Here is a 14127-nt window from a genome sequence, read left to right as displayed (position 1 = left end):
AGAAGCAGCAGTCAAGAAATCAAACGACATATTGCATTAGGCAAAACGGTTGCACAAGACTTTTTTAAAGTGTTGAAGAGGAAAGATGTCAGCTTGAGGTTTAAGGTGCATCTGACCCAAGTCATGGTATTTTCAATAACCTCATATGCATGTGAAAGCTGGAAGACCATAGAAGAATTGATGCATTTGAGTTATGGTGTTGGAGGAGAATATTGAAAATGCCATGGGCTGCCAAAAGAACCAATAGATCCATATTGGAAGAAGTGCAGCCAGAGTGCTCCTTAGAGGCCAAGATGGCCTTCATCTCTCATACTTTGGACATATTGTCAGGAGGGACCAGTTTCTGGAGAAGGAGATTATGTTTGGTAAGGTGGAGGGTCAGAGAAAAAGAGGAAGACTCCCAACGAGATGGACTGGCCAAGTGGCAGCATCGATGGACTCAAGCATTGCAACAGTAGTGAGGTTGGCCCAGGATCGGACAGTGTTTCGTTCTGCTGTGCATAAGGTCACTATGGTCGGTACCGACTCAATGGCACCTAAGAAAAACAACAACATACAGGACCATGATTATGTGATTGTGGTCCTTGGAATTCATTCAGTATCAGAGGCACCATATAAGACGGTGAAAAGAAAGAAAACAGGGTAGGGCTGGAATTGACAGCAAATGTGGTCCTGATGAGGTTGCTGAGAAGGTTATTAATGTATCACTTCTCTCTTCAACATTGATGATAGACCAAGCTGGTCAATCATGACCATTTTTTCCCAATGAGCTTAGACCCAAACTCAGAATCCTTCACAATATCATTCCAATTAATTTAAGATGGTATGCTACTCAAAAATGTTTGCTTGAGAATTTCACATATGAACATTACTTATAAAATTATACAATTTATAAAAAAGAGCAACTGGATTACCAAAGTATCTTTTTAATTTCTATTTTCATTTTTAGGTATCCTGTATTCTCTTGTTGCTGTTTTTAAGTGTCGTCGAGTCGGTTCTTACCCATAGCGACCCTGCACAGGGTTTCCCAGGAGTGGCTGGTGAACTTGAACTGCTGACCTTGCAGTTCAGCTTTGCAGTCTTGCACATTAACCCACAGAGCCACACCAGGATTGTATTCTCTTAAGATAGGTATATTTCACAGGATTTCTAGTGGTTCTAATTGATATTGCACAAGCCACCATTACTCATCAATTATACCTGAAACAGAACAATTACAGAGCTATGTTGTTGTTAAATCCCACTAAGTTGGTTCTACAACAGAACAAAACACTGCCTGCCTGGTACTGTACCATCCTCACAATTGTTGCTATCTTTGAGTCCATTGTTGCAGTCACTGTGTCAATCCATCTCCTTGAGGGTCTTCCTCTTTTTCACTGACCCTCTACCAAGCATGACATCCTTCTTCAGGAACAGACTCCTCCTGATAACATGTCCAAATTACATGAGACAAAGTCTCCCCATTCTCTCTTCTAAGGAACAATCCAGCTGTACTTGTAAGAACAGATTTGTTCGTTATTCTGGCAGTCCGTGGTATATGTAATATTCCTTGCCAACACTGTCCAGAATTCACATGCACCTGGGGCATATGAAAATGCCATGGCTTGGGTCAGGTACACCTTAGTCCTCAAACTAACATCTTTTGTAGATTTGTCCAACATAATCTGTTGCTTGATCTCTTAACTATTGCTTCCATGAGCATTGAATGGGGCTCCAAGAAAATGAAGGTCTTGACAACTTTAATCTCTTTTTTGTTTATCATGAAATTCTTTATTAGTCCAGTTACAAGAATTTTGTTTCCTTTACATTGAGTTGTAATCCATACTGAAGACTGTAGTCTTTGAGCTTCATAAGCAAATGCTTCAAGTCTTCCCTTTCACCAAGCGAGGTTGTGTCATCTGCATATAGCAGGATGCCACTTTCTTCAGATAATCCAGTTTCTTGGATGACTGAATAAGTAGGGTAAAAGGATACAACCTTGAGGCACCCTTTCCCTGATTTTAAACCAGGCGCCTCTTGGTCTGTGTACAAATTCTGTAAAGAGCACAATTATGTATCCTGGAATTCCTATTCTTACAATGTTATCCAAACTTCATTCTGATCCACACAATTATATGCCCTTGCATAGACAATAAAACACAGGTAAACATCTTTCTAGGGGCTCTGGTTGTATAGTGGACTGCTAACTGCAAGGTAAGCAGTTCAAATCCACCAGTTGCTCCATGGGGGGAAAATGACACTTTCAGGGTCACTGTAAGTCAAAAACAGACTCAACCACATGCAACAACATACAGTTTTCTGGTATTCTCTGTATCCAACCAATATCCTCATGACATGAGCAATGGATATCCCTCTTCCAAATCTGGCTTGAATTTCTGGCAGCTCCCTGTCAAGGTAGTGAGTGCTACAACCAGTTGTTTTTTAAAAATTATCTTTAGTAAAAATTTTACTTGCATGTGATATTAATGATATTGTTTGATAATTTGTGTATTCTGTTGGGTCACTTTTCTTTGAAATGGGCACAGATATGTTTCACTTCCAGTCTGTAGTCTTCCAAACTTCTTGGTATAGACAAGTAACAGTCTCCAGTGATGTATCAGTTCAGTGAAATATTTCAACTGGTATTCTATCAATTCCTGAAGCCTTGTATTTAGCCAATTCCTCCAGTACAGCTTGGACTTCTTCCTTCAGTACCATCAGGTCTTGAAATGACTAAACACTGACCAAATCTTTTTGGTACCGTCACTCTATGTATTTCTTTCATCTTCTTTTAATGCTTCCTGAATCACCCAATATTTAAGAAATGATATCAAGTTAACAAATATATTTATATTTATCCACAAATGCCAAAGTCAGGTACATATACATCTTAGAATGACTGCTGCTTTTTCAAAAGAATGGAAAAACAAGCTTCTTACCTCTCTTCTGGAGTATCTACATGAAATGTTCTCTCTATCACTGTGGTCCACTGGAGACATCTGATAATAAATGTGTTTGGCTTTGGTCGTTCTGTTTTCATTAACTGGCATTCTAGAAATAAAATAAAAGGTCTCTTTAAATATATGCATATATTTAAATCAAGAATAGCTGAAACTATAGATTTCGATTATAACTAAAACCCACGGCCGCCTCACAACTTTCTATGGCTCTCTATTCAAGGTTTTGCAAAAATCTCGGTGTTCTTTTTAATTCCCTTGGCCCATTCCAATCACATGATCTACTAATCAACCAAACCAGACTGCTTCATTTTCCCCTAACACATCTGGCTCTTTCTTGTATTTTTACCTTTGCTACAGCAGGTCTCACAATCTGGAATGGCTTCTGTTTCTTCTCTCCTTAGCCATATGCAATCACCAACAGTCAAAACAATATCTATCTTTTAAGGTTCAAGTCAAATTCTATCACTGCAGGATAGCAACCTGGACCACAAGGTTGGTTTGAACAGCAAGGTTGGTGGTTCAAATTCTGCTCCTTGAAAACCCTACACAGGTCCCTATAAGTCTGAACTGATCTGACAGTACTAATAACAGTCTTAAAATGAACACTTCTTCCTCTATAGTCTTATTACTTGTTACTGAAGTGCTCATTTTAAATAACATAGATTGGCATGTTATTATATACTATTTTAAAAAGGTATACTTTCCCCTACCTAGATTATAAGTCTTTCAGGCTAAAAACTGCCTTTAATAAATTCATGTAGTAGTTAGCTCATATGTGAAACAATTGAGATTTCAATAAATGCTGGCTATTATTATTAGGTGGACATACACGTTTTTTAAAGGCTAGGTAGTATTGGACAACAAGACAAAGAAGGGCAGAGGTGTCTACTGACACTCTTGTACTGAAAGAAACTAATTTACCATGAGTTGGCAAAAACAAGTCTTATCTCAGTTCTTACTTATTTTGTCCTCTTTCTAACATTAGCTACTATCAGCTACCATTTCCATGTCTTTTGAATACCAGTCATTATTCACATTGGATTAGTTCTTTATACTGAAAGATTCTGTTCACCTAAAGGTCTCTCTTTAGCATTCTCTTTTCATACCACCCACACATTGTTAAAATGATATTTTTAGTCATCATTCTTTCAGCATACAAATCAAAATCTAAATTTCTTTTTATCTTTAATATCTCTTTTAAGACACAATATAGTGGCAATTTCTACCTAGTTAAAATATTGGTACCACACTCAAAACCAAACAGTATCATTCCACCTAAAAACTAATTCTTTCTCCTGGCTTCCCTAATTTTTCCTTCACCCAGATTGAAAAAAATAGACTGATCTTCCATGTTCGTATCTGTACAATTTGACATTACCTGGTTTTCCACTGATACATTTTATTTCAGACTCTAATTGCCAAATGCCTAAATCTCCCCTGCTGTCATAAAACCAGAATCACTTTACTCGGGGACTGTTGAAAGGCTAGATAAAGTTATCAAGAAATGGTGTTCTAACAACTCAACATGTCAGAAAGTAAACTCTTGCTTTCTTCCATCCACTCCCCATCTCTGCCTAAATCTCTACCTATAGCTTTCCCCATCTGAGATGATGGTAAATCCATTCTCTCATTCAGTTGCTCAAGTGAAAATTTTTAGAATCATCCATGGTTCTCTCTTCTCTCATATCACTCTTTCTGGAAATTCTGTTGGCATTACTTCCAAAACATATCCAGAATTTGATCATTTCCTATCACTTCCACTACTGGACCCCAAGGTCAGTTTGAACCCCAAGGTCAGCTGAACCTCAGAAACCCTATACAGGGTCTCTATGGAAGTGAACAACAACAATCACTACTTTGGATGAAGTCCTCACTATCTCTCAACTGACAACTGCCATAACCTTCTAACATTTCCCAGTAAGAAACCTTAAGTATCTGCAAAAAAAAAAAAAAAAAAATCTGTACAGTTTCCAATTCATTCAGAATAGAAGATGGAGTCCTGGTGTGGCGCTGTGGGTTAATGCGCTGGACTGCGAGGTCGTTTGAACCAGAAGTTCAGCGGTTCAAGCTCACCAGCCACTCCCTGGAAATCATATATAGGGTCAGCATGAGTCAGAACTAATTTGATGGCACTTAACAACTAAACAAGAAAATAAAATTCTTTCATTGTTCTACAAGTCATACATAGTCCCTCCCACCTGTCCCTCTAAAGTTTCTGACCTCCTCCCCTAGTACTCTCTTTCAAGTCCACCATGCCAGCCACCCAGGTTCCCTACTTTTTCTCTGCATATAGGGTCTTTTGTCTAGGTAGTCCCTATAGCTGGCACTCTCTCCCCTCATGTATTAGCTTGGCTAACTCTTTCACATCCTTCAAGTTTTAACTTAAATCTAACCTTTACATGGAAGCCTACCTTGACCATCCTATTTAATAACACAATCTGCACATCTAATCCAGAACTCAGAATGCCTACTTCTGCTCTACCTTTGATTTTCCATAGCATATTACTATCTTCTAGCATTTGAGAAGAACAGCAAGTTTGGTGGTTCAAACCCACAAGCCTATCCTTGAAAATCCTATCCAATAGGATCCTTATGAGTCAGAGTCAATTCAACAGCACTTAACAACAGCAACAACAATATATACTCAAGGAGACTTGGTGGCACTGTTGGTTCAAACCCATCACCTGCTCCACTGGACAAAAGATGAGGTTGTTTGATGTCATATATTTATAGTCTCAGAAACCCTATATAGGGTCACTATGAGTCAGAACTGACTTGATGGGAGTAGGAATATATTCTTAGCACTTAGATTAACATAGTAAGCACTTAATATATTATTATTTCCAAATGTATAAATCCTGATAGCAATAATCCAACAAAGAAGATAGTTTTGATGATTCAGAAAAAGTGCAAAATTTTCTAAAGCAATATCCTCTTACAGGCAAGAAGGGATGGGATTTACTGGACAAGAAAAGAAAGTGACTCTAGTCAGGAGAACAAACAGTTTAGATATATGAGAGTAAAGAAAACAATTAAATGGTCCAAATACAGTTAGGGTTATAGATGTAGCTAGTAGATGCTATAAATTATTTTCTCATTGCTGATGTGTAGTTTTTTTTTTTTTTTTCTATGAGATCGGGAGCAAAGTAATCAGGTGAGAACAAGGCTGGAAGACAATGCATTGAGGATTTCTATCAGAGAAGAACTGGACTCATCCTCCAGTAGAACAGAAGAGCAAAGTGGCTAGAAAACTATGCTACGACTGCAGAAAAACATTAACAGATAAACTTGAATTCAAAAATCCAGAATTTAAAGTATTATCAGGTACCAAGTATGGAACACTTTGGCAGAACACAACTGGACCTCAGGTTTCTTATTGCTGAGAGTGGGGGACTACCTGACCAAAAGGGGTCTGACGGGCAAAGCCTTAGTAAGCAGCATGTAACCTATCATGGCCAAGTGGTGAGACCAGTAGAAACCCTTGGCAGACAGTGGCTCAATGGGACTTCCTGGATGGTGCATTGCTGCTGGAAGGATAAATGTAGTTCCTGGAGATATGGTAGCTCTGCACCAACACCTCCCAAGACCGTACTCCATAAGCTTGTATGCATTTTCTGCTCAATTAAAGATAGAAATTACCCTACAGTTTGAGAGTCATTCCAACCAGGGCTTCAAAACAGTTCATTCTGGTTTTAACCCATACTGATAATGTCCATTTCCAATCTAGAAACACTGAATCAGAACTTACATTTTGATAGTATTCTCAGGCGAATCTTTAGTACACATAAGAATCACTTGGGAATCTGTGAAAATGTAGATTCCAATTCAGTATACCATAGGTGGAAACGCAAATCCTTAGCAGGGCATAGAGCCACAATGAATTATTTCAAACCCCTGGTTCCAACAGATTCTTGGACATAAGAAAGAGGAAGGTCTAGTATTCACTGACTGAGTCCCAGATGAATTGAGATGAGACAAATAAAGGCTATGTGGAGCAATTGGCCTCTGAACTGACAACTGAAGAAAGATCATGAGCACCAAGGACAAGAACAGGGTGGGGATACTATAGGATTTACCTACCATGCAATTTGACTTCAGAGCAAAAATCTCAGCCTTCCTGAAGATGTGTGATAACAATTGGTATAGCTGGCAGGATTAGATACAACACTGACAGCACACTAGGGAACTTAGTCATGCATTTTTGTACATTTAGCTGCATGGGGACAGGTGGGGAATACAAATAGCACTGATTTACCCAAAACTGTAATTTAACCAAGCAAATTTCACAAAGCAAAAAAAAAAGTGGGGAGATGGTTTCCCTTACATACCATTATAAAATAGACAATTGAGAGGGAGAGAAAGGAATAGACAGAAATATCAACATAGAAAGTTTGTAAGTCCAACTTCTACCTATAACTGATTGGAATACCTAAAATGGGGCTACAACATGCCGAGTGAAGGCTTCCTGTGGAGCCTCTGCATTACATAAGACCATAGGTGGAATCCTGAATAGCACCCAGAATCTTCTGAGATGGGAAATTTCCACTGGAAATGATAAACAGACCAGCCTGGAGTAGCTAGAAGAACAGAAGATACTTCTTGAAAGAAAGACTATCAGGAAAAATACAAAACAATAACAACAGTTCAACTGACTACTACAAGAACAAGCAAGTTGCCCGCCCAGGAGACATGAAGGCAAGTGGCCGGGTCCCCTCAGGGCAAACCCCATTCCAAGACTAAAACTCAAGGGGAATACACAAGCAGATACATTCTCTGACTGGTGACCACATTATTCACCAATAAAGGGAAGTGAGGGGAAAACAGGAATGAAGCTGCGAGCTAAGTCCAACCACATTTCAATAGACTCCTGTGAACTCAGGTGGAGACCTGGTTGGCCAGCAGTTTGGTAAGACCTGGGGACTCCTGGGTCCAGAGTCAGTGACATAGTCACAGAGGACTACAAGAGAGAATGAAGCATCCAGCTGATAAGAGAGGGCATATGCACAAGAATACCCACACTTGCAGATAATCCCCACTTGACCTGGCTTCAATGGCTGGATGATCAGAACACAACTAGAAGAAGAAAGAGGAGGAGAAAAAGAGTAATCTGATACAATTTGATGAACTGGACCTACCCTGTGGATGAAATAGATCAAAAGTAGGAACAAATCTTTACAGCGAGGATCATTCCCACCCCATCAATACACAGGGTAGACAAGGATGGGCAACTTGGACATTGGCTACCCAATTTACTTGGATCCACAGTCAACACCCATGGGGCTACAAAGGCAAGAAGTGACTGGCTTACAAGTTTTCAAGAGGGAGCCAGATCCAGAGGGTGTGGAGGAAAGCAGAATCTCTATTGAGTAGTAGTATCCAATCTGTCTGGGCGGGACTGATGAAAGGAGATGGGAATAGCATTAATGTGGTACAATAGTGAACAAATGTTATCAGGCCTTACTGTGAGGGTTGGAAATGTAAAGGTAGACGTTTGTAGCAAAAGGAGGGGAGTGGTTGACTTTTTGAAGTCCAGGAGTGGAGACCCCTGAGATCATCAAGGGAGAAGAGCAGAGTGTGGGACCCTACCCAGAGAAACAGTGACACCAGAGATGGGGGCAGAGACAATGACATGGAGAGATGGAGTGGCTGGGAACTCTAGACCCAGAGAGGGAGAGGGACTGTATGCTGACAATCAGGGGGCAGGCCTGCGGGATGTACCATTTAGTTGGTTGATGATGCATGGAGGGGACTGTAACCACGGCAATGTAACAATATACGATAGGATGAATGTAAAGCTAATGTTCTCCCATGTAAACTATCACATAATTCACAATAGAACATTTTATTTTAAAAGTGAGGAGAAGTAGAGGAGGCAAAACAATGGCATGATTATGGTATTCAAGTAAGAAATGTATACTGGAAAAGGAGTAAGGAGGGAGCATAGTGGTAGTCAGAATTGTGAGAAATAATGAAAATAAGGTAGAAACACATCGTATAATCAGATGATAAAAGCAATCATTCCATAGTTAAATTATGTAAATCTGGCGGAGGCCATGCTATCAAGGAACAGAACGGCGAGAGACCCTGCGCATGAAAAGCTCATTGTTTTAGCAAAGTGGCAATGAGTGTCTCCTTGGTTGGCAAAGCCCCAAGGGGAACCTAATGCAAGGGCCTTGCAGTTTCTGTTTTTTCCTTTTATGAATATCTTATTTTTTATTTTTCTTGATTTTATTATAGAAGTTTTTAGTAGAATTCTTCAAAGATCATATTAAAGGTTAAAAATTACATTTAGACACCTTCACACCATATTCAATCATGTGTAGTCCTAAAGAATGCTTTTTACATTAACAGTAAGTTTCATCACTAGGAGAAACCACACCAGCTAAAGTTTTGCCAATTCAAGTTTAAGATTACAATCAACATTCTGTTCTACATTCTGTGTAGTTTCGGTCAGGGATATTAAGACCCCTGGAAAGTAGCTTAGACACAATCAAAGGCTGAGGGAACAGTAATAGATCATAGGTAGAAATTTAACTAGATGTTCTGAAATAGAGAAGTTGTTAGTATAAGGAAGTTGTTCCGTTTATTCTTAACTACAAAACTTTAAGTGCTTTTTTATGTTCTTGTTTTCTTGTTTAATCAATCATGAGAAACAACTGTGTTGTCAGTTACGACAGAAAATAATGTTTAGGTAATGTTGTGATTAATGAATTAATAGAAAATAAAGTTAAGAATAAACAGGTGTCAGTAGAGATAGGCATAAGGAATAAGAACTCTTAAAGGTTAACTTGACATTTTAGGATGTCAGAAAGATTAAGGCATTTTAACAAGATCATTTGCGTGATGCTTCAAAAAATTGTGTATGAGATCATTGTACACTATGAGATTTTAACAGTATATAAGGAGCTGAAAAAAAGTAAAAAAAAGGCTTCAATCAGAATTCAGCACAAACCATCGACTCCATGTGATTTCTTTGCCAACTCCACATCTCCCTCCGTGAGCCCCCTAATAAGTTTGTCAGGGCTGGTCCCCAACATAAACCAATGCTTCTTTCTCTGAAATAAGGAAATCTAAAAATATTAAGTACAATATATACATTTATATTGTTCCTTTAAATATTAAAGCTTATAATATGAAATGTTGTCTGTTAGTTATCGCCAAGTCAGTTCCAACTAATAACAATCTGCTGTAAAACAGAATAAAACATGGCTCGGTACTGTGCCGTCCTTACAATCACTACATTTGAGGACACTGTTGTTGCCACTGGATCAATCCATTTCAGTGACCCTCCAATTTTTGAGATATGATGTCTTTCTCCCAAGACTGGTTCCTCCTGACATGTCCAAAATATTAAAAACAAAGTCTTGCCATCCTCATTTTAAGTAGCAATCTTACTGCACACATCTTTCAAAGTAGTTTTTTTTCTTCTGGCAGTCCATGGTATTTTCAATATTTTTCTCCTACACCATTAATTCAAATGCATCAATTTCTACAATCTTGCTCATTCCAACACTCAATGCATACGAGGCTACTGAAAATACCATGGCTTCAGCCAGGCGCACATTAGTCCTTGAATTGGTATCTTTGCTCTTGAGCATTTTAAAGAGGTCTTGCTCAACAGATTTGACTAATACAATATGTCGTTTGATTTCTTCACTGCTGCTTCCATGGGTGTTGACTGTGGATCCAAGTAAATTGAAGTCATTGACAATTTCGACCTTTTTGCATTTATCAAGGTATTATTAATTGGTCTAGTTGTGAGAATTTTTATTTTCTTTGCATTGTGAAATCAATACTGAAAGTGAAAGTCTTTGATCTCCGTAAGTATTTTAACTCCTTTTTGTTTCCAGCAAGTAAGGTTGTATCATCAGCATATTGCAAGTTGTTAATAAATCTTCCTTCAATCCTGATGCCATACTCTTCTTCATATTAATCCAGCTTCTCAGATTACTTGCTCACCATACAAATTGAACAAGTATGATAAAAGGATACAACACTGATGTACACTTTTTTCTGATTTTAAACCATTCAGTACCCCCTTTTTTTTTTTAATGACTGCCTGTTGGTTGATGCACTGGTTGCTCATGAGGACATCTGAGTGTTCTGGAATATCCACTCTCCACAATGTCCTCCAGACAATCTAATGCCTTTCGATGGTCCATGAAGCACAAGTAAGTACCTTTCTGGTATTCTCTGCTTTCAGCCAAATTCCATCTGACATCAGCAATGATATCCCTAGTTCCAAGTCCTCTTTTAAATCTGGTTTGGATTTTTGGCAATTCCCTGTTGATATAATGTTGCAATTGTTTTTTAATTATCTTCAGTATGTGATATTAATGATATTGTTAGGTCATTTCCACATTCTGTTTTGGTTACCATTCTTTGGAAAGGGCAAAAATATGGCTCTCTTTCAATCAGCTGGCTAGGTAGCTGTCTTCCAAGTCCAAATTTCTTGGCATAGAAGAGTCAGTGCCTCCAATTATGGAAATGTGGAAATATTTCAACTTGTATCCATCAGTTTCTGTGGCCCTGCTTTTTGCCAATGCCTTCCGTGCAGCTTGGGTTTCTTCCTTTGGCACCATCAGTTCTTACTCATATACTGCTTCATGAAATGGCTGAACTGATCAATTCTTTTGGGTACAGTTAACTCTGTATTCCTTCCATCTTCCTTTGATGCTTTCTGCATCATTCAATATTTTGCGCATGGAGTCCTTCAATAATGAATTTTTTCTTCACTTCTTTCAACTTGACAAATGCTAAACATGCTCTTTCGGTTTTGTAACTCCAAGTCTTCTACATTTCATTAGAGTATTTGACTTTGTTTTCTTGAAATATTCTGTTCAGCTTTCACTTCATTTCTTCATCACTTTAGCTTTTCTACACTCAAAAGCAAGTTTCAGACTCTCTCCTAACCTCTGTTTTTGTGCTTTCTTTCCTGTCTTAATAAAGACCTTTTACTCCCTTTGTGTATCATGTTTTTTATATCATCCCACAATACCTCTGGTCTTTGGAATAATTTATCAGATCTATTCTTGAAGTGCTCTCTAAATTAAAGTAGGATGTGCTCATGATCTTATTTTGACTTTTGCAGACTTATTTTCATTTTCTTCAGTTTCAGCCTGAACTTGCATACAAGTAATTGATGGTCTGTTACACAGTCAGCTCCTGGCCTTGTTTTGGCTGATGATATCGAGTTTCTCCAACATCTCTTCACACATATGTAGTCAATTTGATTCTTATGTATTCCATAGGGTGAGGTCCACATGTATCGTCACCTTTTATGTTGTTTAAATAATGTATTTGCAATGATTAAGTTGCCGGTGTTACAAAATTTATCATGTGATCTCCAGCATAGTTTCTATCACCAAGGCCATATTTTCCAACTACTGATCCTTCCTCTTTGCTTCCAATTTTCACATTCCTATCACCACTGATTATCAATACATCATGATTACATGTTTGATCGATTTCAGATTGAAGAAGTTGGTAGAATTCTTCAATTCCACCTTCACTGGCTTTAGTGGTTGGTGTATAAAGTTGACTAGTGGTGTTAACTGGTCTTGTTGTTGTTGTTGTTGTTATGTGTCGTGGAGTCGGTTCCAACTCATAGCGACCCTGTACTGGGTTTCCGAGACTGTAAATCTTTACAGGAGCAGAAAGCCTCATCTTTCTCCTATGGAACAGCTGGTAGTTTTGAACTGCTGACTGTGACGTTAGCAGCCCGATTCGTAACCACTATGCTACCAGAGCTCCTTGTAAGGATATGGATAGAATCCTATCACAGGCAGCACTGAAATTCAAGGTAGATTTTGAAATTAATTTGACACCATTCCTCTTCAATTTGATGTTTCCAGCATAGTATGTCATATGATTGTCTGATTCAAAATGGCCAATACCAGTCCATTTCAGTTCACTAACGCCTTGGGTATTGATTTTTATGTGCTCCATTTCATGTCAGATATCTTTCAATTTTCCTAGATTCATGCCTTGTAGATAAAACCACATATTTTCCTATGATTTGCTTTTAAGAAACAGATCAAATCCAATTCTCTTCCCAACACAATTCTTTCCTTTTTAAAACTTCTGAAGTCTTTAAAACTCTTAAAATATTTTTCAAAATACTATACAAGGAGCACAGTGGTTAAGTACTCATCAAAAAGGTGGCAGTTTTACCCACCATGTACTTGTCAAGTTGGTTTCTATCCATAGCAACCTATGTACAACAAAACACCACCCAGAACTGCACCATCCTCACAATCATTCTTATGTTTGAGCCCATTGTTGCAGGTGCCACATTAATCCACATCCTTGAGGGTCTTCCTCTTTTTTTGTTGGTCTTCTGCATTACCAAGCATAGTGTCCTTCTCCAGGGCCTAGTCCCTCCTCATAGATAGCATGATTAAAGTACATGAGATGAAGTCTTGCCATCCTCGTTTCTAAGGCACATTCTGGAAGTACTTCTTCCAAGATTTGTTTGTTCTTATGGCAGTCCATGGATATTCAATATTTTTCACCAAACCTCTAAATACATCAATCCTTCAGTCTTCCTTACTCATTGTCCAGCTATTTCAAGTATATTCATCAACTGAAAACATCATTGCTTGGGTTATATACTTTTTAGTCCGAAATGTGACTGCTTTACTTGTTAACACTCCACAGAGAAGTTCTGAAGATAGATTCGCCTAATGCAATATGTTCTTGGATTTCTTGATTTCTGCTTCTATTAGCATTGATTGTTCATATAAGTAAAATGAAATCCTTGACCTTCATTATTTCCTCCATTTATCAGGATAAAGTTTATTGATCCAGCTGTGAGGATATCTCTTTATACTGAAGTGTAACTCATACTGAAGGCTATAGACTTTGATCTTCATTAGTAAGGGCTCCAAATCATCTGCTTACAGTAAGCGTTATTATTTGTATATTGCAGGTTTTGAATTAGCTGTCCTCTAATTCTTATGCTGCACTCTTCTCAATATAGTTCAGTTTCTCTAACTCTTTGCTCAACACACAGACTGAGTAAGTATGGTGAAAGGATACAACCCTGATGGCACGCCTTTTCTCCATTGATAAGAATGTTGTTTATTGGTCCAGTGATGAGGATTTTTGTTTTCTTGACGTTGAGATGTAATCCATACGAAGGCTGTGCTCTTTGATCTTCATTAGTAAATTTTTTAAGTCCTCTTCA

At 38.3% G+C, this 14127-nt stretch overlaps 1 protein-coding gene across 2 annotated transcripts in view; it reads right to left on the bottom strand.

The window, feature by feature from the left end:
* Window positions 1-14127, bottom strand: part of AKT3 (v-akt murine thymoma viral oncogene homolog 3) — a 402599-nt gene that overhangs the window by 145468 nt on the left and 243004 nt on the right. For both annotated transcript variants that reach the window (XM_006871278.1, XM_006871279.1), the window contains one exon: window positions 2919-3030. In XM_006871278.1, coding sequence (XP_006871340.1) covers window positions 2919-3030 — 112 coding nt within the window. The remainder of the gene's footprint in view (window positions 1-2918; window positions 3031-14127) is intronic.

Source organism: Chrysochloris asiatica, unplaced genomic scaffold, assembly GCF_000296735.1.
Source record: "Chrysochloris asiatica unplaced genomic scaffold, ChrAsi1.0 scaffold00165, whole genome shotgun sequence".
NCBI lineage: Eukaryota > Metazoa > Chordata > Mammalia > Afrosoricida > Chrysochloridae > Chrysochloris > Chrysochloris asiatica.
Note: the sequence above shows the minus strand (reverse complement) of the source record. Positions and strands in the feature narration are given on the sequence as shown.